The sequence below is a fragment of the Mercenaria mercenaria genome, chromosome 2 (assembly GCF_021730395.1).
Source record: "Mercenaria mercenaria strain notata chromosome 2, MADL_Memer_1, whole genome shotgun sequence".
Lineage (NCBI taxonomy): Eukaryota > Metazoa > Mollusca > Bivalvia > Venerida > Veneridae > Mercenaria > Mercenaria mercenaria.
In genome coordinates this window covers 91,792,865-91,820,619 of record NC_069362.1, presented here as the reverse complement: position 1 = coordinate 91,820,619, position 27,755 = coordinate 91,792,865, and the positions used below count along the sequence as shown (strand labels likewise).

The window sequence follows — 27,755 nt, the reverse complement described above, 5'->3', positions numbered from 1 at the left end:
CTTCTACAAATCTGATTAAATCATAAAAACGAGCAAAATTAGCAGTATGTAGAAAAAACCTGTAATAATGCTATTTCATACATCCTCATTTCTACGACTTTATGCAAGTTTCTACAAAGCAGTACAGCAGATCTAGAAGAATCAACCTTAATTTGCACATAATATCAGAACTTTACACAGTAAATATACTTACAGTGTATGTTGTGTCAGAAAGAGACTGTGTATTGTCGGATGAGTACAATTTCCTTCGTACTTTTATCTGTCCAGATTGACTGTCAATGGTGAAGAAATTTGTTGCTCCTGCTGAACTTCCAGCAATAAAGTATCTTGGAACATTGTATGGTGACTGAAGAAAAACAAGAAACAAAGAAATTACATGAAAACCAGATTTTCAAACTTTGCATCAAGTCAACATGTTCTATTTAAGAAAGGGTCATATTCTGTTATATATATTTGACTGCATCCAATCATGCTATTCAGAAGTAAAGATACAACAAACATAGATGTACCATTGCCATGTCAATCCTGACTCAAGGCATTTGTTTAACCTTGCCCCTATGGCAGACTTATGACTCTTTAGTATAAAACAGTACGGCCAAGACCAGGATTTGAACCACAACCCATTCATTCCACATTATAAAACATAATAGACCAACGCTTTAGCACACTGGTGGAACTTTCAAAGTATGTTGATGAAATTTAGTTATACAAGTGGAAATCTTCTTTTCTTTTTTAATTTTTATTAATAGTCTCCAAATACAATCTAAAGCAAATTCTTCATATAAGCCAGCTAATCAACTTTGGTGACAATTATAACTGAAGCTATAAATAAGAAACCACATTTTTGATGACCACGGTAATAGAAATATATTTTTAATAGCTGTGACCTTAACCTTGACCCTATGGTGTCAAAATGTCGTTTCATTACAAAAAAGAAATTGGGGTTTGAGCCATGACCCTTCTTTTCAACATTAGAAAAGGTACAACAGACCAATGTTTTAGCCCCTAACATTCAAAGTATCACCTACTGATTACCTTGATTGAAGTCTGTTGGCCACTTTCTTAGGGTTTGTGCTAGTCCTGTTACAATGCTGTTTAAAAATTACCATTAACAAGACTTACCGAGGAATCTGCATCAGTGGCCTGAACAGGTTCTCCAACTGCGGTTTCCGCTACCGCATTTTCAAGTATCTCTGCTACCATGACTGACTGAACCATTACTGGTCGCTCAAGATTTCTGTTTATTTTAACCAGAAGTGTAGTTGTACCTGTCAAACCACCATCATCTTTAACTTGTATTTCCAGCTGTAAATACATGCAGGTAATCATGATTCTCTCACAAAACAGAACAAAATTGTTAAGTAATTTTTATTTGATTTTTAAGCCCAAGGCCAATACTACTGGTATATATTGTTCAGAATTACAAAGTCATTTTTTTTTACTGATAAAAATGTATGTAATTTTGTAAGCTTCCAGAGTTACCTGGACAGAAGCATGGTAATGACATGAGCCACACCATGAGAAAACCAACATAGTGCATTTGTGACCAGCATGGATCCAGACCAGCCTGCGCATCCGTGCAGTCTGGTCAGGATCCATGCTGTAAGCTAACAGTTTCTCTAATTGCAATAGGCTTTGAAAGCGAACAGCATTGATCCTGACCAGACTGCGTGGATGCGCAGGCTGGTCTGGATCCATGCTGGTTGCACACTATGTTGGTTTTCTCATGGCATGGCTCATATTAAGACAAGCAGGTCTAACTGAGTGAACTCCCAAATAAAACCCATGGTACACAACTTCACAAACTGAATAACATTCCTATAGTATTTCATGACACTACATCAACTACTTTCCGAGATTCATGTGATACAAACTTTTACGTCCTTTGTGCACAAGTTTGACTAAATCAAACTTTCAGACAGACATTTGGATAAAGGTAACCAACAAAGTTATTACAGGGCACAAAACGTGCAGACAAAGTGAATCAGTTAAAATCTTCAAAAAGCAGTTGAAAACTCACTTCTTCAAAGACTACTATTCATTGTTCTAAAATTCATACTACAGCAATTACATAGAAACAAATTAAGACTTTGTGTTAATACTGATGAATTGTTTTTACTGCTTTTAATGCATGAGTGTACAACGCCATTGAAGATGCTTTGTGTGTTGAAATAGGCGTTTAAGAAAATTCTCAAGTTTCAAGTTTCAAGATATGAAAACATTAAATGCAAAATTGATCAAATTTTTGCATCTGTTTATTATAACATGGAGAAAAAAGTGGCAAACAAAAGAATGTTTATAGCAGATCAATATAGACCACAAAATTTTGATTTGAAATTAAAATCCTACATGGTTGAGTTAAAACTTTAGTAACTTCAAAACTGAAAACGCAATAACCAGAACCTGCACTTCTTACTACAAAAATAACACTGGCTTCAAACTACATTATATTTTCATCCTACAGGTGCATAACTTTAATTCGAGGCTTACATTTATTTTGAAGTTAAATTGACTTACCTCCCATTCATTCACTCTATCTTGATTAGCTGGTTCCAGTAATGACCTGCTTGTCTGTACTGTCAGTGTCCTAGTTGCTGGAGTGTTAACAAGAGTAAAGAAGTTGTCTGCACCAGTTGGATACACTATGTCAAAAGTCAGTGTTGAGAACTTCCCATTTAGTCCATTACTCTACAACAGAAGAAACTATCTTTAGAGAAAAAACTTACGTCATAATTATATAAACCAACGAAACCTTATTGAAACGCAAGACAGGGCTTTTCATATACAGTTGAACTTCGTTAACTCGAACTCGACAGGACCAGGTTTGAGTGATTGGTTGTTCGATTATTGAACAAAATTTATTATATAGGGTTTTTCCGGGACCTGACGACGAGTTCAAGAGAAGGGTGGTGTACAAATTATTTGAGTTAGAGTTAACGAAGTTTCACTGTACACTCTAGATATATTTACTTTCATAAATAAATATATACATAACAGTTGATAGCACATATATTGAAATACTTTGCAAGTACACACCATTATCATTATAAACAAAATATCTGATAGAGTTTTTCACGACACAAATTTTTATCCTTCTGCTGTCTGTTTCATACACAGGTAAAACGAGATCAGTTGTGTTCCTGCGTGATGTTGGTGAGATTTGCTCTATATGCCTTTCAAGTGGCCGATCTATTTATTTTTTAGCTCTTTGTATTGAAATACTACATCATACCTCATCAGCATCAAAGTAGGTGAATGAGGTGAGATCAAATCCTGCAGGCACTGTTTCATCCGGGAATACAGATTTTTGTGGCTCAGTGAAGCGTGGAGCTGTATTTCTTACCACTGTCACAGTAAGAGTAGCTGTATTAATATTCGTCAGCCTTGGTTCTCCAAGATCGTAGATTTGAAAAAACAGCTGTTAAGGTATAAAATGTTTTCATATAAAACTCATTTTTTGTCAGCATGGGAAACAGTCATTCTTGAACTCAGTAGCATTCTAATCCTAAGAATAGTTTGGACTCAAAATTATGACAGTAATAACAGTATTTTAGACAAATAGTATTGAAAAGTGTCCATGTTTATTCAAGCAAAACTTGCTGCAGATTAAATTAGTTAACAAATTGGCAGTTTGTACCTCCCATTAGTGAAGAGTACTTAAAAGTTGAACTCTGATCTGAGAAACATTTCAATATTTTTTTTACAATGTAGAATTTGATAAAACCCTGATACTTCAAAACTTCAGAAAAAAATAAAAATATTCTCAAATAAAAAAATTGGGTCATTTGCTTGACTGATTTGAAATATGATCTTGCACAGGTCTTTAAATAGTCTACTGGAAAATCACAATTCTGATGACATTGTATAACATAAAATTTCTAGTACAGTTAATCTATTCAGTCTTTCTTGAGTCCATTTCAGTCCAAATTTGTTCTGCCCAGTCAATGCCAATAGATATAAGGACTACAGCCCTAATAATTATGACCTCTCAGAAAAAACGCCCATTACTTGTTGCATAAAACACATAGATTATAAACTTTAAGTGAAAGTAACCAAAACAAAATGTCAGTAAGAATATTCATTCTTGACTATTAAATACCTGAAATTGTAATCTGTTTTGAGTATCTGACCCCAAGTCTTTCTTCACAGACACAACACCAGTGTCTGCAGCAACTGCAAAGAAATCCTGTCCAACTGAGGTTGGTAAGAACTGGAAGTTGACAACATTGTTTGGTTCTTGGTTATCAGCATCACTGCCTGACAGTTGTGCAATACCAACACCGAGTTCCTGATCTTCTGGAATGGTCACTGCTAAATTCAACGAATTTGTATCAAACGCTGGTGTTTCAAAATTTCGTCTCACTGTTACGATCAGCAAGGCAGTTGCGCTCCTTGAAAAAACTCCATTGTCAAAGGCAACAATTCTTACCTAAAGAAAAGAAAAAAAGATTTTAAACCTGATCTAAGTTTTCCTTGTTAAACTGTAAAATCAGATAGTTCCCAGAGACTAAAAAGATCCATACCTTTAAAATTGGAATTGTTAACGAGGTAGAATATAAAAGAAATAGATCTATATCCATCTTTTGGACATTTAGGGTTACATACATCAATTTTAGAACTTTTGTGTATAATTCAGCCGCACCATGAGAAAACCAACATAGTGCATTTGCGACCAGCATGGATCCAGACCAACCTGCACATCCGCACAGTCTGGTCAGGATCCATACTGTTTACTTGCAAACCCTACTGCAATTAGAGAAACTGTTAGCGAACAGCATGGATCCTGACCAGACTGCGCAAATGCGCAGGCTGGTCTGGATCCATGCTGGTCGCAAATGCACTTTGTTGGTTTTCTCATGGTGCAGCTCACACATTTTCACAAAAAAAGTCAGCAAATTAAGCAAAGATAGATCCCTCTAGAAAATTTCTGATTTTGCAGTTACCATTTAAATGTGCATTTCAACATTTCAGAAATCTCAACTTCTGCATAAATGTTAACAAATATATATCAGCATAATTATAACAGATTTTTGAAATATTTTTATTTATATATTTGCATCAAATACAGAAAATTCTCCTTATTTTTTTTAACTTTACTAAATATATAAATAAAATGTGTAAGTAATGCTTTATGTATAATCCAATGACATGCAGACATGCAGTAACAGACATTTGTAAGAAAACATTTCTAGCAGTAGTCCACACTGATACCATATTTAGCAAATACATGCATCAAGTGTGTACGGTTTTATGGATAGTCATATACTGTTTATACACATATATGTGTTAATTTTATGTTTACATAAATTACATCTTGTAACTGTTGGTATTTTAAAATATGAAATTTAGGTCTAGTACACCTTTAAAGTAAAGAGTACTTGTGTTGCATTAGAAACCAAAAGTTTTGTGAAGCAATGTAATCTAGATATTTACATGAAAAATTACAGCTGTCAAGAGACAGCAATGCGGTTCATGAAAAAGTCTTTTAAAGGTTTTTAACTCTGGCAGCTCCTAAAAGGGACCAAACTAAACCCTTTGAAAAAAAAACTTGAAAGAAGCCCATACCAGAATGCTACCAACAAGGTCTGGTATAATTTGGTCAGTAGTTTCAAAGAGAAGATGTTTAAGTAAAAATGTTGATGCAGAACAATGAAGGATGGACGCAAGACCATCTACATGTACAGACATCTCAACTTGAAAAAAGTTCAGGTGAGCTTAAAAGGGGCATAATTTCGTAAAAATGCAAAGCAGGGATATGGAAACCCTGCATGTCAGATCATCACAATAATTAAGTGTGAAGTGTCAACCCGTCCCTATCTTTAGAGTCCGAGATTCCAGCTGACATACAAAATTAAACTTTGTAAAAAAGCAAAATACAGTTTTGAAACCTCTGCACAGTAAGTCAGATCATCGAAGTGTATAATGTGTAAAGTTTCAAACTATTCCAATTAGTAGATACAGAGAAACCAGCTAATATTCAAAGTTTACCAAATTGGGATGCAACTGAAGGGTGCAGAAGCAGACACATGGGTAAATGCAATAGCTTTTGCTATTCTTCAAACAGTCAAGCTTTATACTTACTTGGTACCTTGAAGCAGAGTCTAGAGTCAGGTCATCATTCACCCTAACTAGTCCTTGATAGCTAGATCCAATGGTCTGATCCTCGATGGAGAAAAGACTTTGACTTAGAGAATCTCCAATAATTCGATAAGAAATCTGGTTGTTCTGGGGCTGTAAAGTCAAAGACATGTCTTCATGACAGTTTTCAGATATACAAAAATTATTTCTATACAAAATCTATCATGGCATTCACTGCAAATAGTAGGTCCTGAAAATTGAAAGTCCCCTGAATTTGTTTCTTCATTTTACAAATTAATTTTTTCAAAAATTATTATTCATGGGGGGGCGGGCAGGCAAATGTTCATGGATTCTACTGTCGAATCAATCTATAAAACCAAACAAATTCCCAAAGATCAAATAAGCTGACAATTATTTGTATGTTCAAATCTGAAATGAAACCACAAAATTTTGTATATCAAGGAGCTTTCACAACAATCTCCATATGCTCCATAAACGAAATTACATAAGATTTATAAAAATATAAAAACAAAAATATATTCCAAATTTTTTTTTACTGAAAACACCATCATACTTACATCAGGATCAGAATCTGTCGCAGAAACAGTCTTTACAAGTGTTCCAACTGCATCCCTCTCACTGATAGTAGCTGTATATATGCCACCAATAAGATCAAAGAATATTGGGCTTCGGTCATTGCGTGTAATGTTGAATACAAGGTTCAGGTTAGAAGCCTGCAGTGGTGTTGGTACACCCCTGTCTTTCAAACTTAATTCAACCTAGATAACAGGATAACAGATGATAATATTAATAACTCATAAAGATGACACTGTTAAAACCAAAGTATTTCAAGAAAATTTTTAAGACACAAATAGCAACAAACACACAAACTTGATCCCCCCAAAAATGATATACCATTCACATATGTTAGGTTCATGACCCAAATAAATTTATACTGGTGTACTATTGGACCTTTAAATACAACAAACATTTCTTTTAACTCTAGTCTGATTAAAAAAAACACTTTTCAGTAAATGGTGTACTCCCTGTAAATGGAATAAAGTGAAAACAGGTTGAGCAGGCAGTGAAGACGGCATAGAATAAGAGGATAACTGACTATAATTAAGCAACAGGAGTCAACACACATTTCATCTGTACAGACTTACATTCTGATAATATAAACACTGTATTAACAGGTAAGTGATCTTTGTTGAAAATACAGTTTTTAATTAGACAATAATAGGTTTGTGCCAGATTCTTACATTGAATACATTCAAAGTTCTGTCACGAGCTGGTGACCTCTGCAGGTACACGTAACATCTACCTAAGTCATTGTCTGTCTCTGTTCGGAAATAGTCTCTCGCAACAGCATTTCCGACTACTTCACAATCCATCAGATTATGTGGTGCCTGCAAACATCAAAGCAAGTTAAAGGAAGCTGGGTCATTGGCAAGCATTACTAACTTCAAAATCAAACCACTTAAGTCACATTGCTCTAACTAGTATGACTTAGGGAAAAACGTGCTAAATTTGAGTTAGCAAGTCAATCCGAGTGGGGATAGTTTACATACTGTCAATAGTTGGCCTAGTTTGTAACTCCTACTAAAAGGCTAAAAATCTAACTACCAGATCCAAGCAGATGTAACGATTTACCATAAAACTTGTTAAATGGCAAACATTACTGATTAGGCTCAACTGAATGAAAAAAAAGTTTATACTCTATAACCCCTATGAAACCTAAATATTTAAAAATATACTTACACTGAGATCAAGATCTCTAATGTTGATCGTTGCAACAGGGTTGGTGAGGAAAAGGTTTTCACTGACTGGGATTGGGGCCGAGAATGAACTAAACCATTCTGGACTATTTCTGTTCCTGTTCACAGTTAACGTAAGTGTATAGTCTGTAGACCGTTGAGCTACTCCAATGCCGCCATCAGTGACTGTGAACGTCAACTGAAAACATGACCAAAAAATAAATAGAACTATTCCTCATTTTTAAAGCTTTGCACTACTGGAAGCAGTAATTTTTAAAATTTCAACTTATTGTTAATTCTGATATCCAAGTCATTTTTTACCATTGAAATTCTTTTTACTAATGTACGACAAAATGTCTAGGGTAAAAGTTTCAGAATTATCCATATTTTACAGAAATTAAACTGATCTTGTAAATTAACTGAAAACGTACGATGTACTCAAGAGCATCATCTGAGCTAATGGGATTATTGGTTGTGTAGATATCCACAAAGCTGTCATCACTGAATCGTCGTTCTATCCTGAAGAATGTCAGAGCATTGGTCTCTCCTGTGAATGCAACCGTCAGGGTTCTGTATCGAACCTCCTGAAAAAATAAATGTCAGTCTTCTTATTCAGGGTTCTGTATGGGTTGAAGGTGTAAAATTGCCCTTGTTGATGTATTTCATCATAGAACTTGGCATTTTCACTGGTTTTATGGGGGTGTAGGTGATTTGTATACTAAACACACATATGGAAGTTATCTGTTTTGTTTTACATTACAGTAGTTGAATTTGTATTTTACAAATAATAACTGAACATCTGACATAAGATGTTTGGTTAGAATCAATGGAAGAAGAAATGCTTTTTTTACTTTCAAAAATTGAAAAAAAATCTGAACTTTGACTATAGAATAATCCATATTTTCTCTCAAAAGAAATTATGAACTTAACAAAATTCCTGTAGCAGCATAAAATCAAAATAACAGCATTTAATAAGACTAAAAACTACCAGTATACTTAGTCTTACTTTCCAGGTTTCTGCTATGCTGATTTACTTTTCAAATTGATTGGACAAAATTTTCTATACACCCTGTGTTCATATGTAGTCTACAGCTTGTGCTACTGGCCATGCTATAGTTTAATACTAAACTATGCTGGGTTTGTCAAAAATTTTAGAAAAAAAAAAAACAATGTGAAAATGAATTTCTAATGTCATATAACAATACTCTTATTTAAAGGCTTGCCAGTCAATAGTCAAAAGAAGAAACGAGGCAATGCCACGAAACCAGGTTTTCAACACTTTTCATAAGAATAAACAAGAGTGCCAGAATGTCACAATATACGCCCGTCACAGCAAATTTCTTTACTCTAGCACCTGTATTTGCAGATGTAATTTTAATTTTGTGGTTGTTTAGTAATCATTGTAATTCTTTTGTTTTTCTAAGTCCACAAAAAAACTCCTTACCAGGTAGAGATACCTTAAAATACACCTAAAATTAGAAAGTAACAACTATGTTGTACCACAGAAAAGTGGTCTTGGTTTTTCCCTACGGTCAATTATAAAAAAGTTACAATATAAGTTATTTATAGTAACAACTAAGGGAAGTTAATCTTAAAAAAAAAAAATACAAAAAAAAAAATTGTAAGTCCACACAGAAATCCTTACCAGGTAGAGACTGGTCAAAAAACACCTCAAAATTGGAAGTAACATGCATGTTGTACTACAGAAAAGTGGTTTCGATTTTTCCCTACGTCTAGTAATGAAAAAGTTACAATATAAACTATTTATAGTAACAACAAAGGGAAGTAATTCTAAAGAAGGGAACTGCGCAAGACACTTCGTCTCATGATGGTGTATAATTGTGCCAAGTTACATCAAAATCCCTCTATGCATGAAGAAGATATGCTCCGGACAAAGTTTTCATTCTTGTATCCTTTGACCTCTAAGTGCGACCTTGACCTTAGACCTAGGGACCTGGTTCTTGTGCATGACACTCCGTCTCATGATGGTGAACAATTGTACCAACTTTCATCAAAATCCCTCCATGCATGTAGAAGATATGCTAACCCTAACCCTAACCTAACCCTAACCCTATTTTTAGTAACAATGACCTTGACCTTGATCCCAGAAACCCCAAAATCAATCCCAGTTTTTGTCTTGATATAAGCTACATATATACCAAGTTTTATTCAAATATCTTTACTGAAACAAAAGTTATTGACCGGAAACCTTTTTTCTATTTTAAGTAACAGTGACCTTGACCTTGACCCTAGAAACCCCAAAATCAATCCCAGCCTTTGTCTTGATATAAGCTACATACATACCAAGTTTTATTCAAATATCTTTACCGAAACAAAAGTTATTGACCGGAAACACCAGTTTGACGACGCCGCCGCCGCCCGCCCGACATTTACCCCAATCTAATAACTCAGGTCTGACCATTGACCAGCAACCCGTTCAATGAATATATATATATATATGACTTTACAAAGAACACCTCTGCGATGAAATTTTTTTTAAGATGTTCTGCCGATGCCAAGTATCAACTGCACAAGTCCAGCAAAGAGAACAGTTTTGTGGATTTCATACAAGTCAATGTTAATACAAGTAAATTCAACAGGCCTATTCAAATTAAACTCGTATTCGTAGCAGCTTATTTCTAAACATACAAGAGATGTCAGAGGACGGCAACACTCAACTATTCAACAGCCTTGTCAATTAAATTAATATAAGTCAAAACAAGAGCACCGCCTTGCGGGTGCTGACGCTCATCTGATTTTTTTTGTGTAATAGAAATATTGTCCTACCCATGATTTTCTAAGTCTAAAAAGGGCCATCATTCTTGCAAAAAGCAGGATAGAGTTATGTTTCTTGATGTACAGTGTCCACTTATGATGGTGAAAAACTGTTGCAAGTTTTAAAGCAATAGCTTTGATAGTTTATGAGAAAAGTTGACTTAAACATAATACTCAACCAAGAAAATGATTTTCTAAGTCCAAAAGGGGCAATAATTATTGCAAAAAGCAGGATGGAGTTATGTTGCTTGCTGTACAGGGTCAGCTTATGATGGTGAACAAGTGTTGCAAGTTTCAAAGCAATAGCTTTGATAGTTTAAGAGAAAAAGTTGACTTAAACATAAAACTTAACCGAGAAATCTGATATTTTCTAAGTCCAAAAGGGGCCATAAATCTTGCAAAAAGCAGGACGGAGTTATGTTTCTTGCTATACAGGGTCAACTTATGATGGTGAACAAGTGTTGCAAGTTTTAAAGCAATAGCATTGATAGTTTAGGATAAAGCTGACCTAAACATAAAACTTAACCAAGAAAACTGATTTTCTAAGTCCAAAAGGGCAATAAATCTTGCAAAAAGCAAGATGGAGTTATGTTTCTTGATGTACAGGGTCTGCTTATGATGGTGAACAAGTATTCCAAGTTTCAAAGCAATAGCTTTGATAGTTTAGGAGAAAAGTTGACCTAAACATAAAACTTAACCAAGAAATCTGATATTTTCTAAGTACAAAAGGGGCCATAAATCTTGCAAAAAGCAAGATGGAGTTATGTTTCTTGCTATACAGGGTCAGCTTATGATGGTGAACAAGTATTCCAAGTTTCAAAGCAATAGCTTTGATAGTTTAGGAGAAAAGCTGACCTAAACATAAAACTTAACCAGGCAACGCCGACGCCGACGCCGACAACCGCTCAAGTGATGACAATAACTCATCATTTTTTTTCAAAAAATCAGATGAGCTAAAAAGGGCTTTATTTTGTAAAAAAAGCAAAACACCACCTGTTAATTCTGGAATTGCCCTTATGGGACCCATGCAATTGAAGTCAGTTCTTCACAGTGAAAAAGTGTTTGAAGTTTAAATCCATTCCCACAAGTGGTTACTGAGAAACCAGCTTACATACAAAATCTTAAGCAAATCGGGATGCAGATGCATGAGTGAGTCCAATAGCTCTACCTATTCTTCGAAAAGTTGAGCTAAAAGTATCTTGAAATATCATCATCTAGGTTCATTCACTCATTTGGATATATTGACATGTATTTCTATTGTGCAGCATGTTTTAATCTTACTGTATTTTGTTTTTAAAAAGATACATACCAAATCTGAATCAGACATTGCAAATGAAGACACCAGAGCACCGGTGCTAACATTATCGTCAATTGATTCCGTGCGACTGACTGATGGAACTGTTTGTGGTGCGGTGTTACGTATCACATTAACTGTAACTTTGAGATCACCATTATCTGGTCGGGCTGGTGTCCCTCTGTCAGTTCCTCTAATGGTCAGCTGACAAATAAGAAAAAAACTTCAAAATCGAAATTGAAATCTAATTCTGGCAATGTAGAATTACCGGTAACCCTTTTAAAAAAAATCTTTAAAGTGTTTAATTTCCTGCAGTGATTTTACTAAAATATGTTTACAGTAATCGGCCGATGTTTACAATTGCCTTCGGGTATGATTAAACGGTTAATTGGAGTTTCAAGTATTTTAATGCAAAATGTGTGAAAACACGCCAGTAAAGTTTTTCACAGGTCTTGTTAAAAATTTAATGATCAGTTTCAGAAATGCGTTGTAAAGTATATTTTAATGAAAAACAGCATTTATTTAAGATTTTACGTGAGCTCTAAATTTTACGTTACATACAAAAGTAATTTAAAACGCCGGGTCCCGATACCAGCTATTAGCTTTGCCCGAGTCATTGGTATTTACTCCCCTTGAATTGTCTTCAATATAGAGGTACGCGGTGTAAACAAAGATCGATTTTCTTAATTTTGGAGTCGGGGAAATGTTTGGTCTTTTTCTATCCCCATATTTAGGACGAGACCAGAATCTCGGTAAAAAATGTGCATCATATTCGTAGGATGACGATAACATTTTAAAACATGGTGTTTATTTCAAAGTAAAAGCAAAAAAAAAGGATCAGGTTTATGAAACAGGCCCCATATTCACATTTTTGGCCTCAGCTGAGTATGAAATTTGAATTTAATTTTCAAATTGACTATAATTCAAAGATTAAATTCTAGTTGAGATTTACTATCAATACTGGACTGTCACTTGAAAACAGTCATCAATTTAACTTTTATTTTTAAACATGCAATTTTGAGATATATGACAAAGTTTCATTATCAAACTCAGCTAAGACAGAGACTGTTAAGTGAACATGGGGCCAGAAGTCATCTATATTTGACAAAACAAGCAGATAATTTTACACTTTAATGTGGCTAAATGTATATTTATTTACAATATGTACCAAAGTAATTATAGCCGTGGTTAACTTAATGAAAATCATAGCCAACTTAAACATGTATTTATGGTTAGCATAAAAAAATAACAGTCAAAAGTAATACAAAAAAAATACCAACATTAAAAGCTAAATACTTCCAATTACCTGTATAGGTCCACTGAAATTTTCTGTAAGAGTCCCAATCACTGTGACAAGGTTTGAACCAGGATAAATAATAAACTTGCCCTGGGCCGAGGCAGGGAACACAGATTCTATAGAAAAATCTATTTGACTGTTTCCAGTATTCTGAAATGCAAGAAAAAAACATACACATATTTACTGTCTAACTTAGCTTCCTCCATTGAAACTACAGTAATTCGTTTTCAATGGCTGTAAATCAAATTTACCCTAAAGGCAGATCATTTCTGAACCAGTATCAATAATAACAAGAAGGAAACTTGATATACTGCACTCAAAATAGTTCTCAGTTGGGTAAAAATTATATTGCCTATATATATTTCAAACTACAAAAGACCAGACCTGCAGATACATTTTTTAAATGTTTGACGTGTTGATCAACATTGACATACAATGCAGTAACATAGTTTTTATTAGAAATTTGTATAAATCTTATTTAAGTTAACTTACCGGTTGGTCGTCATCTGACCCAAAGAGACCAAAATTAAGTTCCAGTGAATTACCCTGGCTTGTCTGATATTCAACAAAGTCTTCAGGTACACTTATATCGGTAGTAGTGGCCCCGATAACAGGTGCGTTGTCGTTAACATCCTTCAAACATAAAAAATTATCATTGCAATATACTGTTAAAGCATATATTTTTGCTGGGTCAAAATTTCATGAACTTGAAATTTTGAGTATGTGTGCAAGGTTTAATACTCACAAAATTGTAAAATGGTATCCTACTTGAATTTAAATAATATTAATGATAAATACTTTTGCAAGGATCAATTTTCACGAGATGTAGGGCCTTGCAAATATAGCGAAAATTAAACCTTTGCGAAAATTTCTGCTTTTACAGTCGCAGTAGATACACATAATTATTGTTCTTAAAAGTTAGGTATACCACACCTCATATGCCTAAGATGCATTTCATTTAATCTCCTTTCCGAGTTGAAAACAATATTTTTTCACAAAACTGACCAGAAAAGAAAAGTAAGACTGCATAAACTTCAAGGCTAAATTATATCATTCTACATCCATTCATCCAAACATTACTGCAACAGACTCTGCTGCAGCTCTTTGATGTATCATAACCACGCACACCATTGAAATAGTAACATCTCTACTTACGCGTACGAAGATGTCAACACGTGCTCTAGCTTGACTGTTCGGTGCATTTTGTGCAAAAGTTAGTCCTTCGTTAGTTGTCACCCAGAACGAGTATGAGGTTTGTATCTCATAATCTAAAGCCCTTGCAGTTCTGATCTCACCAGTGCTGGGGTCAATTGTAAAGTCATTGTTTGGCTCAATTTCAAATCTGTATGTTATCTGATTTGTATCATCTGCATCATTTGCCTTTTAAAATAAAGATAACTTATATTCATTGGCATTGCACAATATTTCCATCTTCAAACTAAGTTAACAATCCTGTCAATTGTTTTGAACAGCTTTTTCAAACAGAAAATTATCTGTAATGTGCATGGAATTTTTGTACTGGCAAACAATTAAACACATATTTAAAGGAATTTTATTCAGACTGAGTGTAATCCATAGACTATAGCAGCACTTTAGACAAAACTATTGACTTTTACATGTTTGCTGGATTAAAAAAAATTCTTTACATAGACAAGACAGAAAATGGACTTACCATAACTTGAAGATTATTCCCTGATGCAATTGATGTGACAGCAATTCCAGCCTGACCTTCTTGTACTTCGCCCGTGTAGATCGCATCCACAAAAAGTGGAATGTTGTCATCCAAATCATTAACATTTACCGTCACTTTAACCATATTGGCAAGAGATGGACTGCCTGAGTCGATAACACGTGCAAAAAATACATACTGGTTTTGCTCTTCATAGTTAAGTGCTCTGGTAGTTCGTATCTCCCCTAATCCTGAGCTTACAGCAAAGCTGAAGAAGAAATTTAGATTTAAAAATTAACAAAAAAACAACAACAAAACAAGAGGACCATGATGGTCCTGAATCGCTCACCTCTTCCCACATGACCCAGTTTTGAGTATGACATCGTTTTTTCTATTATTTGACATAGTGACCTAGTTTTTGAGCTAATGTGACCCAGTTTTGAACTTGACCTAAATATTATCAAGATAAAAATTCTGACCAATTTTCATGAAGATCCATTGAAAAATATGGTCTCTAGAGAGGTCACAAAATTTTTCTATTATTTGACCTATTGACCTAGTTTTCGAAGGTACGTGACCCTGTTTTGAATTTTACCTAGATATCATCAAGGTGAACATTCTCACTAATTTTCATGATGATCTCATGAAAAATATGGCCTCTAGAGAGGTCACAAGGTTTTTCTATTTTTATACCTACTGGCCTAGTTTTTGACCGCACGTGACCCAGTTTCGAAACTGACCTAGATATCATCAAGGTGAACATTCAGATCAATTTTCATGAAGATCCATTGAAAAATATGGCCTCTAGAGAGGTCAAAAGATTTTAATAATTTTAGACCTACTGACCTAGTTTTTGACCGCAGTTGACCCAGTTTCAAACTTGATCTTGATATCATTAAGATGAATATTCAGACCAATTTTCATACAGATCCCATGAAAAGTATGGCCTCTAGAGAGGTCACAAGGTTTTTTTATTATTTGACCTACTGACCTAGTTTTTTAAGGCACGTGACCCAGTTTCAAACTTGACCTAGATATCATCAAGGTGAACATTCTGACCAATTTTTATGGAGATCCATTCACAAGTATGGCCTCTAGAGAGGTCACAAGGTTTTTCTATTTTTAGACCTACTGACCTAGTTTTTGACCGCACATGACCCTGTTTCGAACTTGACCTAGATATCATCAAGATGAACATTCAGACCAACTTTCATACAGATCCCATGAAAAATATGACCTCTAGACAGGTCACAAGGTTTTTCTATTGTTTGACCTACTGACCTAGTTTTTGACGGCACGTGACCCACTTTCGAAATTGACCTAGATATCATCAAGATGAACATTCAGACCAACTTTCATACAGATCCCATGAAAAATATGGCCTCTAGAGAGGTCACAAGGTTTTTCTATTATTTGACCTACTGACCTAGTTTTTGATGGCATGTGACCCACTTTCGAACTTGACCTAGAAATCATCAAGGTGAACATTCTGACCAATTTTCATGAAGATCTCATGAAATATATGGTCACTAGAGAGGTCACAAGGTTTTTCTATTTGTAGACCTGCTGACCTAGTTTTTGACCGCACATGACCCAGTTTCGAACTTGACCTAGATATCATCAAGATAAACATTCAGACCAACTTTCATAAAGATCCCATGAAAAATGTGGCCTTTAGAGAGGTCACAAGGTTTTTCTATTATTTGACCTACTGACCTAGTTTTTGATGGCACGTGACCCAGTTTCAAACTTGACCTAGATATCGTCAAGATGAACGTTCTGACCAATTTTCATGAAGATCTTGTGAAATATATGGCCTCTAGAGAGGTCACAAGGTTTTTCTATTTTTAGACCTACTGACCTAGTTTTTGATGGCACGTTACCCAGTTTCGAACTTGACCTAGATATCATCAAGTTGAACATTCTGACCAATTTTCATGAAGATCTTTTGAAATATATGGCCTCTAGAGAGGTCACAAGGTTTTTCTATTTTTAGACCTACTGACCTAGTTTTTGAAGGCACGTGACCCAGTTTCGAACTTGACCTAGATATCATCAAGATGAACATTCTGACCAACTTTCATAAAGATCCCACAAAAAATGTGACCTCTAGAGTGGTCACAAGCAAAAGTTTACGGACGCACGCACGCACGCACGCACGCACGCACGCACGCACGGACTGACGACGGCCGACGGACGCTGCGTAATCACAAAAGCTCACCTTGTCACTATGTGACAGGTGAGCTAAAAACTGAAACATATCATAAACTTCAAGACATCTTGAAACAAAATACAGACTTAAAACCATAGGTATTTATGATGCATTAATATTAACTATTGATAACGTAGTGTTTTAATTATTTCACTGTATAAGAAATTACTTCTCCTTAAAACTTTTTAAGAGAGCTATGATGAGCCTATATCACTCAATTGACTAAAATGGGTACAAAATTTCTTGGCACTTGCCCTCTGCAGAATACTATAGTATTAGACCTCAGGGTTTTATACAAGAAGATTTCTAGTTTTTTTCTTGTATAAATTCATTTAAAACTAGAGCTGCTTTTGAGAAAAGCGCATGTCTCCCACAGCTGTCCCTATGAAAAATGTCTAGTTTCTCTAGATGGTTTAGACGAGTGGATCCAATTATAGGGTCTGGACGAGTGGATCCAATCAGTAAATCAAGGGCCATAAATCAAAATAGCCTGGGCGGATTTGGCTAGTTATTGAACTTGGCTAAGGTCTTAAGGCCAAACACATTTTGTTCAAGTTTGGTGAAGATCGGATGAGAAATGTTCGACTTAGAGAGCGGACAAGAGTAAAAAGACGGATTTTTCGGTAATTCAAGGGCCGCAACTCCAAAATGCCTGGACCGATTTGGCTAGTTATCGAACTTGGCCGAGGTCTCATGGTCAAACACATTTTGTTCAAGTCTGGTGAAGATCGGATGAGAAATGTTCGACTTAGAGTGCAGACAAGAGTAAAAAGGCCGATTTTTCTGTAATTCAAGGGCTTTAACTCCAAAATGCCTGGATCGATTTGGCTAGTTATGAAACTTGGCCGCGGTCTCATGGTCAAACACATTTTGTTTAAGTTTGGTGAAAATCGGATGAGAAATGTTTGACTTTGAGTGCAGACAAGCTTTGTGACACACACACACACACACACACAGACTGGAGTAAATCAATATGTCTCCCACACCACTGTGTGGTGGGAGACATAACAAGTGATCCCCATGTGCAGGCCAATTTTAACCCAAGAGGCATGATTGCAATCAGTTTGGTAAATGACCACTATACAAAGCTACATGTAAAATACCTAAGCTCAAGGCATTACAGTTAGTCATGATGATTTTCTCATGTAAGTCTATGCAAAACAAGTAAACCCCTGGGCATGGCCATATTTTACCCTAGGGGCAATTTGAACAAACTTGGTAGAGGACCTCATCACAAGCCAAACATCTAAGCTTAGAGCATTGGGTGTTTTAGAGAAGTATAGTTTTAAAGTTTTACTTTAAAAGTCTTAAAAAGTTTAGGTAAAAGAAGTGAGCCAAAGGACAGGGCTAATTTTGACCCCAGGGGCATGATTTGAAAGAAGCATGGCAGAGGGCAAGTGCACAATGCTACATACAAATATCTAAGTTCTGGGCCATGTGATTTTGGAGAAATGATTTTCAGCTTTTCCTTTTGGTTCCGTGGCAACCAGAACATTGCATGGAATGGAATTCTTAATACAAATTTGGAACATGACCATCCAATGAACATCCAGGCCAAGTTTCATCAACTGGTTTCACAGGAGACGATAAATGTTTAAGTACAAAAATATTGACACATGATGACAGACATTGGACCCGAAGTTGTCAGAACATACGCCTATACTAATAGGTTATCCTGAACAAAATTCAGATAAAATTTTGGTCATATGAAAATACAAAATAACAGTTATAATTCATAAAATTATAAAAGCAAATATTATTCTGCAAAACAGTTTACTATCTTTCTCATTTTTCAACCAGCATCATCTAATACATGTATACATGGATAGTTCACTTACGCTGTTGTGTCAACAAGCTGAAAACTGAGTGTATCTCCATCACCATCAAATCCCTGAAAAATAGTTGTTAAAGAAAATTTACAATTCAGGTGATAGAAAATCCAAAAATACATATTCTTCTATCTTAAAAACATTTTCATAATATAATGACTATTTCTTCTCTATACAACAGTATATATTAACTAATGGCAAACAAAACTATGCCATTTGCTCTCTTAATTGCCATTTACCAATTGCTATTTGCCAACTGCTACTTTCAAGTTTTTTCTTGTTTGCAACTTGCCAGTAATTACTGAAGGCCTGTGTGCCATGCTAATTGCTAAATACTTAAGGACAGATATTCAAGTTAACTGCAATTTGCTTAATGCTAAATGTAAAACAAGAGCTGTCCGTAAGACAGCGCGCTCCACTATTTGGCGATTTGACAGTAAGTGGGGGACTAATTTTCATGGATTTCGTGGTTGAGTCAATCCACGAAATTTAATCCCAACGAACAAGTAAAATTCCCATTCATTTCATGTTCAAAAGTTGAAATCCACGAATTCATATCCCCACGAAAGTGCTGTTTCGACCAAAACCACGAAATTTCATGCCCACGAAATTTAATGATTTCACAGTATATGTCTCAATAAGAGACCTCTACTTTTAAAAGGAAGATACACCAAGGGGCATAATTCTGTCAAGAACACAAATTAGAGTTATTGGGATTGTTACCACACATGCAGATGATGATGGTAAAGATATATTTGAGTTTCAAGTCATTATCTTATATAGTACCAAAGTTATGTCCAGAAAACGAAGTATGAAAAAAAATTTAAATATGAAAGGGGCATAATTTGGTCAAAATTACAAATCAGAGTTATGGGGATTGTTACCACACATGCAGATGATGATGATAAAGATACATTTTAAGTTTCAAGTCTTCATCTTATATTGTACTAAAGTTATATCCAGAAAGCAAAGATTGCCAAAAAACATTAAGTATGAAAGGGGCATAATTCTGTCAAAAATACAATAAGAGTTATGGGGATTGTAACCACACATGCAGATGATGATTATAAAGAAATGTTTTTAATTTCAAGTCATTATCTTTTAAAGTACCAAAGATATGTCTATAAACAAAGCTTTCGAAAAAATTTAACATGAAAATAATTCCAAGTATAACAACTTTGTGACCTTGACCTTAAGTATAATGGGCCCAGCCCCTGCACATACTTTGTTTGTATGCTGGACAATGTTTATGTGAACTTACAGTTAGATATAAGCAATAGTAACAAAGATATGACAGAAAAGCAAAGGTTGCCGAAAAACTTTAACCTTAAAAATAAGCAAAGTATAACACCTAGGTGACCTTGACCTTGGGTATAATGGGCCCAGCCCCTGCACATACTTTGTGTGTATGCTGGACAATGTTTATGTGAAGGTACAGTAAGATATAAGCAATAGTAACAAAGATATGACAGAAAAACAAAGGTTGCCGAAAAACTTTAACCTTACAGATAACCTTAGTATAACACCTTGATGACCTTGACCTTATGTATAATGGGCCCAGCCCCTGCACACACTTTGTTTGTATGCTGGACAATGTTTATGTGAAGTATATGATATATGCAATAGTAACAAAGATATGACAGAAAAACAAAGGTTGCCAAAAAACTTTAACCAAGAAAGGTCATGCCGACGCCAATGCTGGGACGAGCAGAATAGCCCCCCTATTATCCAAATAGTGGAGCTAAAAAATTATACCCAAGGAAAACTACCAGGGAACCATGGTATCCAAGGCAAATTACCAGGAAACCATGGTACCATAGGCAAACTACCAGGAAACAATGGAACCAAAGGCAAACAACCAGGAAACCATGGTGCCCAATGTAAATGTCCAGGGAACCATGGTAAACATCCGGTATGCTAGAATGTCTGAATTGAAGCAAAAACATGTTCTACCAGTCATGGGAACATGGAGCCAAACTTTTTTTATGAAAAATATTTTTTAGTAGAGGCAAAGTTATGTTAACACAGGCAAATGACTATATAAGAGCCTTTCCAGTTATTTCACTTATCATTTTTGGCATTTTATGTTACACATCACTTTCGCAGTGACTATTATATTATTGTTTAAAACAATACATGAGTAAATTAGTATTATTGTTTAAACAATTACTATTGAGATAAACAGTTTTATGTTTAAAACAATTACTATTAGATAAATTGACATTGGAAAATAGCATTTTGCATAACTTTGCATTACATTCAAATTGTATATGCCCACCTTCCATGACTTCACATGTAAATTATAATTTGCTAACGCTATTTATATTACATCGCCAGTTTATGTTGAACTACATGTGTCACAACCATATAGGCTTAATTCCGCATAAACTCAGTTCAATCCTAAGACTTAAATAGTGAAACATTTGGTCATGTCTCAAAATTGTAAACAGTATTGCTAAATCTGATATGAACATCATGTTTTCACAAATTCAAAATAATTCATTAGTTTATGAAAATGTCTTTAACTTTAAGTTAAAAAAATTAACTTATATTATCATTTGGCATAAGCACAATTTAATTTAACATTACCATTATTAATGACATCATAGTATTTGAATGTAGCATTTACATAAAGTATTTGGTGCATTAGAGCTAAGTTAATCGCATTAGCATCAATATTTGTGAATTGCATTTGGCATTATAAGGTGCACCGCTTTTTCACAGCAGAAATAGCAACTGGTGATGCATTTGCAATAACAACGGGTAAAGTTAAACACACTTGCAAATTGGCTATTTGCAAAAAGCAATCCCATGTCATAACAGAATCTTGCATACTAGCTTTTATGCAGAAATTCTACTTGAACTCACAAAGAACAACTGAAGAAAGATCTAAGACGTCTAAAAGAAATTTTGTCAACTGGTCTAAACTATATTAAAACAATGTAAGGATTATGCTTTTCTTAAAACAGCTACAAAATCAGGATTATACCGCAACTAAAAACAAGAGCACCGCCTTGCGGGTGCTGATGCTCATCTGATTTTTTTTGTATAATAGAAAAATTGTCCTACCAATGATTTTCTAAGTCCAAAAAGGGCCATAATTCTTGCAAAAAGCAGGATGGAGTTATGTTTCTTGATGTACATAGTCAGCTTATGATGGTGAACAACTGTTGCAAGTTTCAAAGCAATAGCTTGAATAGTTTAGGAGAAAAGCTGACCTAAACATAAAACTTAACCAATAAATCTGATATTTTCTAAGTCCGAAAGGGGCCATAAGTCTTGCAAAAAGCAGGACAGAGTTATGTTTCTTGCTGTACATGGTCAGCTTATGATGGTGAACAAGTGTTGCAAGTTTCAAAGCAATAGCTTTGATAGTTTAGGAGAAAAGCTGACAAACATATTACTCAACCAAGAAAACTGATTTTCTATGTCCGAAAGGGGCAATAATTCTTGAAAAAAGCAGGATGGAGTTATGTTTCTTGACGTACAGGGTCAGCTTATGATGGTGAACAAGTGTTGCAAGTTTCAAAGCAATAACTTTGATAGTTTAGGAGAAAAGTTGACCTTAACATAAAACTTAACCAAGAAATCTGATATTTTCTAAGTACAAAAGGGGCCATAAATCTTGCAAAAAGCAGGATGGAGTTATGTTTCTTGCTGTGCAGGGTCAGCTTATGATGGGGAACAAGTATTCCAAGTTTCAAAGCAATAGCTTTGATAGTTTAGGAAAAAAGCTGACCTAAACATAAAACTTAACCAGGCAACGCCAACGCCGACACCAATCAAGTGATGACAAAAACTCATCTTATTTTTTCAAAAAATCAGATGAGCTAATAAATGACATTAACATAAAAAATAGTGTGTCCTTCCTCAACCAAACACAAATGAAGTTAAAGTAAACTTTTCCTCCATCACAAACACACACAATCATGAATATACTTGACAACAACCAAACACAAATGAAGTTGTGAATATACCGTTCCACATGACCAAACACAATTGAAGTTGTGAATATACCTTTCCACATGACCAAACACAACTGAAGTTGTGAATATACCTTTCCACATGACCAAACACAAATGAAATTGTGTATATAACTTTCCGCATGACCAAACACAAATGAAGTTGTGTATATAACTTTCCACATGACCAAAAACAAATGAAATTGTGTATATAACTTTCCACATGACCAAACACAAATGAAGTTGTGACTATAACTTTCCACATGACCAAACACAAAATAATGAAGTTGTGACTATAACTTTCCACATGACCAAACACAAAATAATGAAGTTGTGAATATAATTTTCCAAATGACCAAACACAAATAAAGTTGTGAATATAACTTTCCCCAACCAAACACAAATGAAGTTGTGAATATACCTTTCCACATGACCAAACACAAATGAAGTTGTGAATATACCTCTCCACATGACCAAACACAAATGAAGTTGTGAATATACCTTTCCGCATGACCAAACACAAATGAAGTTGTGACTATAATTTTCCACATGACCAAACACAAAATAATGAAGTTGTGACTATAACTTTCCACATGACCAAACACAAAATAATGAAGTTGTGAATATAATTTTCCACATGACCAAACACAAATAAAGTTGTGAATATAACTTTCCCCAACCAAACACAAATGAAGTTAAACTGTACTTATCTATGACCAAAAACACACATAAAATTACCAATTTACATTTCCACAACCAAACATACATGAAGTTACAATTGTACTTTTTTTCAACCAAATACCAAAGAGTTTAAAATAATACCATTACTAAATAACCAAATGCAATTACAATTTCATTTTGATATGAAGTCTTTTATAAAGAAAACAAAACCCTTTGCTTTTTGTCACACTTTTCTTAAGCTCAAGCACAAAACTAGGATAATAAAATTCTAAACCCATGCACTAAACAATTAAAGTCTATAATAATAATATTATTATCTTTCTAGCCATATATTCCATCAACCACATCCAACAGTCTCCACATGCTGTATTTGGTAAAGAAGCAGAGAATTCAAACAGAAGATGTCTTAAGGTATTAGATCACTAATAGAGAACCTCCTTTTTGAAGAGTATTCAATTCCTACCATAATCCTACTTTTACTGCAATTCTTAGGGGGGCGTAGGTTCAAGCCCTACTGGGACAAAAAAATTTTTTTCTTATTTTCCTTTTTTTCTAGTAAGTTTTTACTTCTTTCAAGACTTATTATTGATTTCTTGTACAAAAATGGAAAAAGATGAATTTGATAAGCGATTTCTTGGTGTTCAAAGTGAATTTACTAGTTACGGTAAACAGAAGTGGTAGAGTTACACATCTTTATAAAAATATTGAGTTACATGCGGTGAAAGTTTTCTATTTTGCTTTCACTCTTAGATTATATATTATGGAAGAAATTTAGTTAGGTTTTACAACTGCTCTAAGGTTATTTTTAAATGAAGTAAGCAAAACAGAAACACACGATTCGGCCTTATTTTTTCAATGTTGAAGTATGAATTCTGTCTCATTAAATCCGTTTACTTGAGGCACCATAGAAAAAATGACACTGACATTTTTATTTTGTGTTTTATAATTGTTTACCAATAGTTTGATATTTCTTTAATTAAAATTAATGGTAAAATGAGTTCTCTGCAAACGTTTTTGATAGTGGCCATCACTTTGAAATTTGTCTCTATTTGAGCTTGAGAAGATACTATAAGTTATACAAAATTTATAACAAGAGCGCCGCCAAGTGGGGCAATATACGCCCGAAGGGTTACATCAGAGGATGGGAGCAAAATTTAAAGCACTTGACTGTTGAAGCCCAAAGGACAGGAACATTAAAAAAAAATATATATTTCTAAGTCCACAAAAAAAATGTTACCATGTAACCATGTAAAGTTATGTCAAAATACATCTAAAAATTGGATGTACCATCCATGTTGTACCACAGAAAAGTGGTCTTCGTTTTTCCCTACTGTCAATGATAAAAAGTTTCAACATAAGTTATTTATAGTAACAAAAAAGGGAAGTAATTTAAAAAAAAATTATTGTAAGAGAACAAAAAGGGAACTGCTAAATAAAAACAAAAGCACTGCAATGCAGAGCAATATACACAAAGCAAAGTCATATATGACATTTAACCCCTAAGTGTGATTTTGACCTTAAAGCCAGTCATCAAAAACACGCGCTCTGCATGTTGCCTCAGTTGGTGAACATTTGTGCCAAGTTTCTTTGAAATCCTTCAAGCAGTTCAAGAGTTACAGAGCGGACACGAAACACACTCATATGACCTTTAACCCCTAAGTGTGACCTTGACCTTAAAATGAGACATCCAAAACATGCGCTCTGCACGTCCTCTCAGTGTGGTGAACATTTGTGTCGAGTTTCTTTGAAATCCTTCAAGGGATTCAAGGGTTACAGAGCGGACACGAAATTGCTAACGGACGGATGGACAGACGGACACCGGGACCATAACATAATATGTCCCTTTGGGCGTATAAAAAACGGCATGGTAAAAGTTGTTTAAAAATTGCAAAATAGTGCGAAACACGGTTACCTTTCAGAGTATACCAAGCAAAGGCCATTTTTTAAACATTACTATTAGTGATCTAATACCTTAGCAACAGAAGCTCATGGCCTTGTTCTTATCTACTCTAGTTATTTCAGAATGGGTACCAGAGCCAAAAAGTATTTCATTTCATTCCATTACAAATAATTTCAGAAAAGGACTCTAAAATCTAGAATGCAAATGGAATATATGGTAAGTTAACCTTTAACTTGCTGGCAACAAGTGATTCTGCCTTTGCTACAAGTGCAGGCTAATCATGGTCAGCACTGTTCCCTATTCAGTTAGTAAATGTTCAGTGTACACACTTCAAAAAATAACTGGTATTGTCAAAATTGAATAACAGACCAATCCATTTTAGAACTTTAGCAGGGTAAAGGTTAAAATACAAACAAACTTACGTTTACACCCGCCTAAAACCAAACATATTCAAACTATTATAATACAATTATAAACTTCTACAACAGCAAAATGTGGCATTAAAATGCTTCATAATCTAACTAGAGCTATCACTAAAGGTGATGAATGTACCCCCCGCATGCACTGACACAGTACATTGCAATTTGACACACACAAGACTGTATAATTATGTGGACTGTATGTATATAGACTGTATGTATACAGTATAGTAACAAAAAACAAAGTCCCATAACTATGCAGAATATTTATCTAAAAGAATGTAACATGCACCATGCACACATAGGGTTGGTACTGATCACTTGTGTGAAGTTTCATTAAATTGTGTGCAAGGGTTTGGTAGATTAGGCACGCACAAGATTGCATATGCAGACTGTATGTACATTGTATGTTAACAAGAAACAAAGTCCCATAACTCTGCAATTTTTGTCGCTGAAAGAACCTAACATGCCCCATGCACAGCTACTGTTGTTACTGATCAGTTGTGTGAAGTTTCATTAAATTGTGTCAAAGGGATGAGGAGAGATGGTGGGCACAAGATTGTGTCTATGTATATAGTATAGTAACAAAAAAACAAAGTCCCATAACTCTGCAAATTTTTTTTCTAAAAGAACCTAACATGCCCCATGCACAACTACTGTTGTTACTGATCAGTTGTGTGAAGTTTCATTAAATTGTGTCAAGCGGATGAGGAGAGATGGTGGGCACAAGATTGTGTCTATGTATATAGTATAGTAACAAAAAAACAAAGTCCCATAACTCTGCAAATTTTTTTTCTAAAAGAACCTAACATGCCCCATGCACAACTACTGTTGGTACTGATCAGTTGTGTGAAGTTTCATTAAATTGTGTCAAGGGGACGAGGAGAGATGGTGCGCACAAGATTGTGTCTATGTATATAGTATAGTAACAAAAAAACAAAGTCCCATAACTCTGCAAATTTTTTTTCTTAAAGAACCTAACATGCTCCATGCACAACTACTGTTGGTACTGATCAATTGTGTGAAGATTCATTAAATTCTGTCAAGGGGATAAGGAGAGATGGTGCGCACAAGATTGCGTCTACGGACAGACGGACAGACGACCAGACGGACAGACAGACAGACAACCTGAAACCAGTATACACCCCCCCTTACAACTTTGTTGTCGGGGGGTACAAAAACACAAAGTTACAATTATACATTTTCGATCCCCAAACAACAAATAGATGATCATACATTTCTTTAATTATTTGGGTGTGAAGTGGGATAGGGAGGGGGTTTGCATTACACAGAACATACAAAACTTTCCAGTTTCCATGAAGGAAGACCCCCATGACACAGGTGAGCAAATACGTAATATCCTCAAATGAAAGAATTCTAACCCCTGAGGTTTCAAACTGTGTGCATTTAGGAGCGGCTGATTTGAAGTTAGCGGCCTTAACAACCTGGCAGCAAATGCCTCAATATACATTTCTAAAACAAAAATACTTACACTGATGGTCCCAACATTGGCATTATCTTGATTTTCATCAACATTGAACACATATTCCTGACGGTTGAACTGTGGAGCATTGTCATTCACATCTGTAATGTCCACAGTCACTGTTGCTGTGCCCTCCTGCAAATTGGTGTGTAGATTATTATTATTAAATATGTCAGTTTTTTCTGTCCACTGCTGCCAGCTCAATTTTTAAGAATTTCTTTTGTTTAAAGTAATGGACCCTTAACGACACGTAAATTTCCGTATGATTACGTATTCCCGTTAGGCTATTTGGTATTCTTCAGATGTAAAGCAGCTGAATGCGCTAATAACTTTCCGTAAAAATTGTAAAATGCCTAAATTGCATACAGAGAGTACGTAATATGCCGACTGGCATTACGG

The 27,755-nt window shown here is 34.9% G+C and overlaps 1 protein-coding gene across 1 annotated transcript in view; it reads right to left on the bottom strand.

Annotated features, from left to right (window-relative positions):
* Nucleotides 1–27,755, bottom strand: part of LOC123562369 (uncharacterized) — a 221,535-nt gene that overhangs the window by 131,315 nt on the left and 62,465 nt on the right. The window contains exons 19-35 of the mRNA XM_053537208.1: nucleotides 27,366–27,491; nucleotides 18,921–18,973; nucleotides 14,874–15,138; nucleotides 14,357–14,581; nucleotides 13,694–13,834; nucleotides 13,211–13,351; nucleotides 11,920–12,108; nucleotides 8,267–8,419; nucleotides 7,840–8,034; nucleotides 7,341–7,487; nucleotides 6,657–6,857; nucleotides 6,082–6,231; nucleotides 4,100–4,429; nucleotides 3,233–3,418; nucleotides 2,518–2,688; nucleotides 1,123–1,305; nucleotides 194–346 (exon numbers count right to left, since the gene is read on the bottom strand). Coding sequence (XP_053393183.1) covers nucleotides 194–346; nucleotides 1,123–1,305; nucleotides 2,518–2,688; nucleotides 3,233–3,418; nucleotides 4,100–4,429; nucleotides 6,082–6,231; nucleotides 6,657–6,857; nucleotides 7,341–7,487; nucleotides 7,840–8,034; nucleotides 8,267–8,419; nucleotides 11,920–12,108; nucleotides 13,211–13,351; nucleotides 13,694–13,834; nucleotides 14,357–14,581; nucleotides 14,874–15,138; nucleotides 18,921–18,973; nucleotides 27,366–27,491 — 3,009 coding nt within the window. The remainder of the gene's footprint in view (nucleotides 1–193; nucleotides 347–1,122; nucleotides 1,306–2,517; nucleotides 2,689–3,232; nucleotides 3,419–4,099; nucleotides 4,430–6,081; nucleotides 6,232–6,656; nucleotides 6,858–7,340; nucleotides 7,488–7,839; nucleotides 8,035–8,266; nucleotides 8,420–11,919; nucleotides 12,109–13,210; nucleotides 13,352–13,693; nucleotides 13,835–14,356; nucleotides 14,582–14,873; nucleotides 15,139–18,920; nucleotides 18,974–27,365; nucleotides 27,492–27,755) is intronic.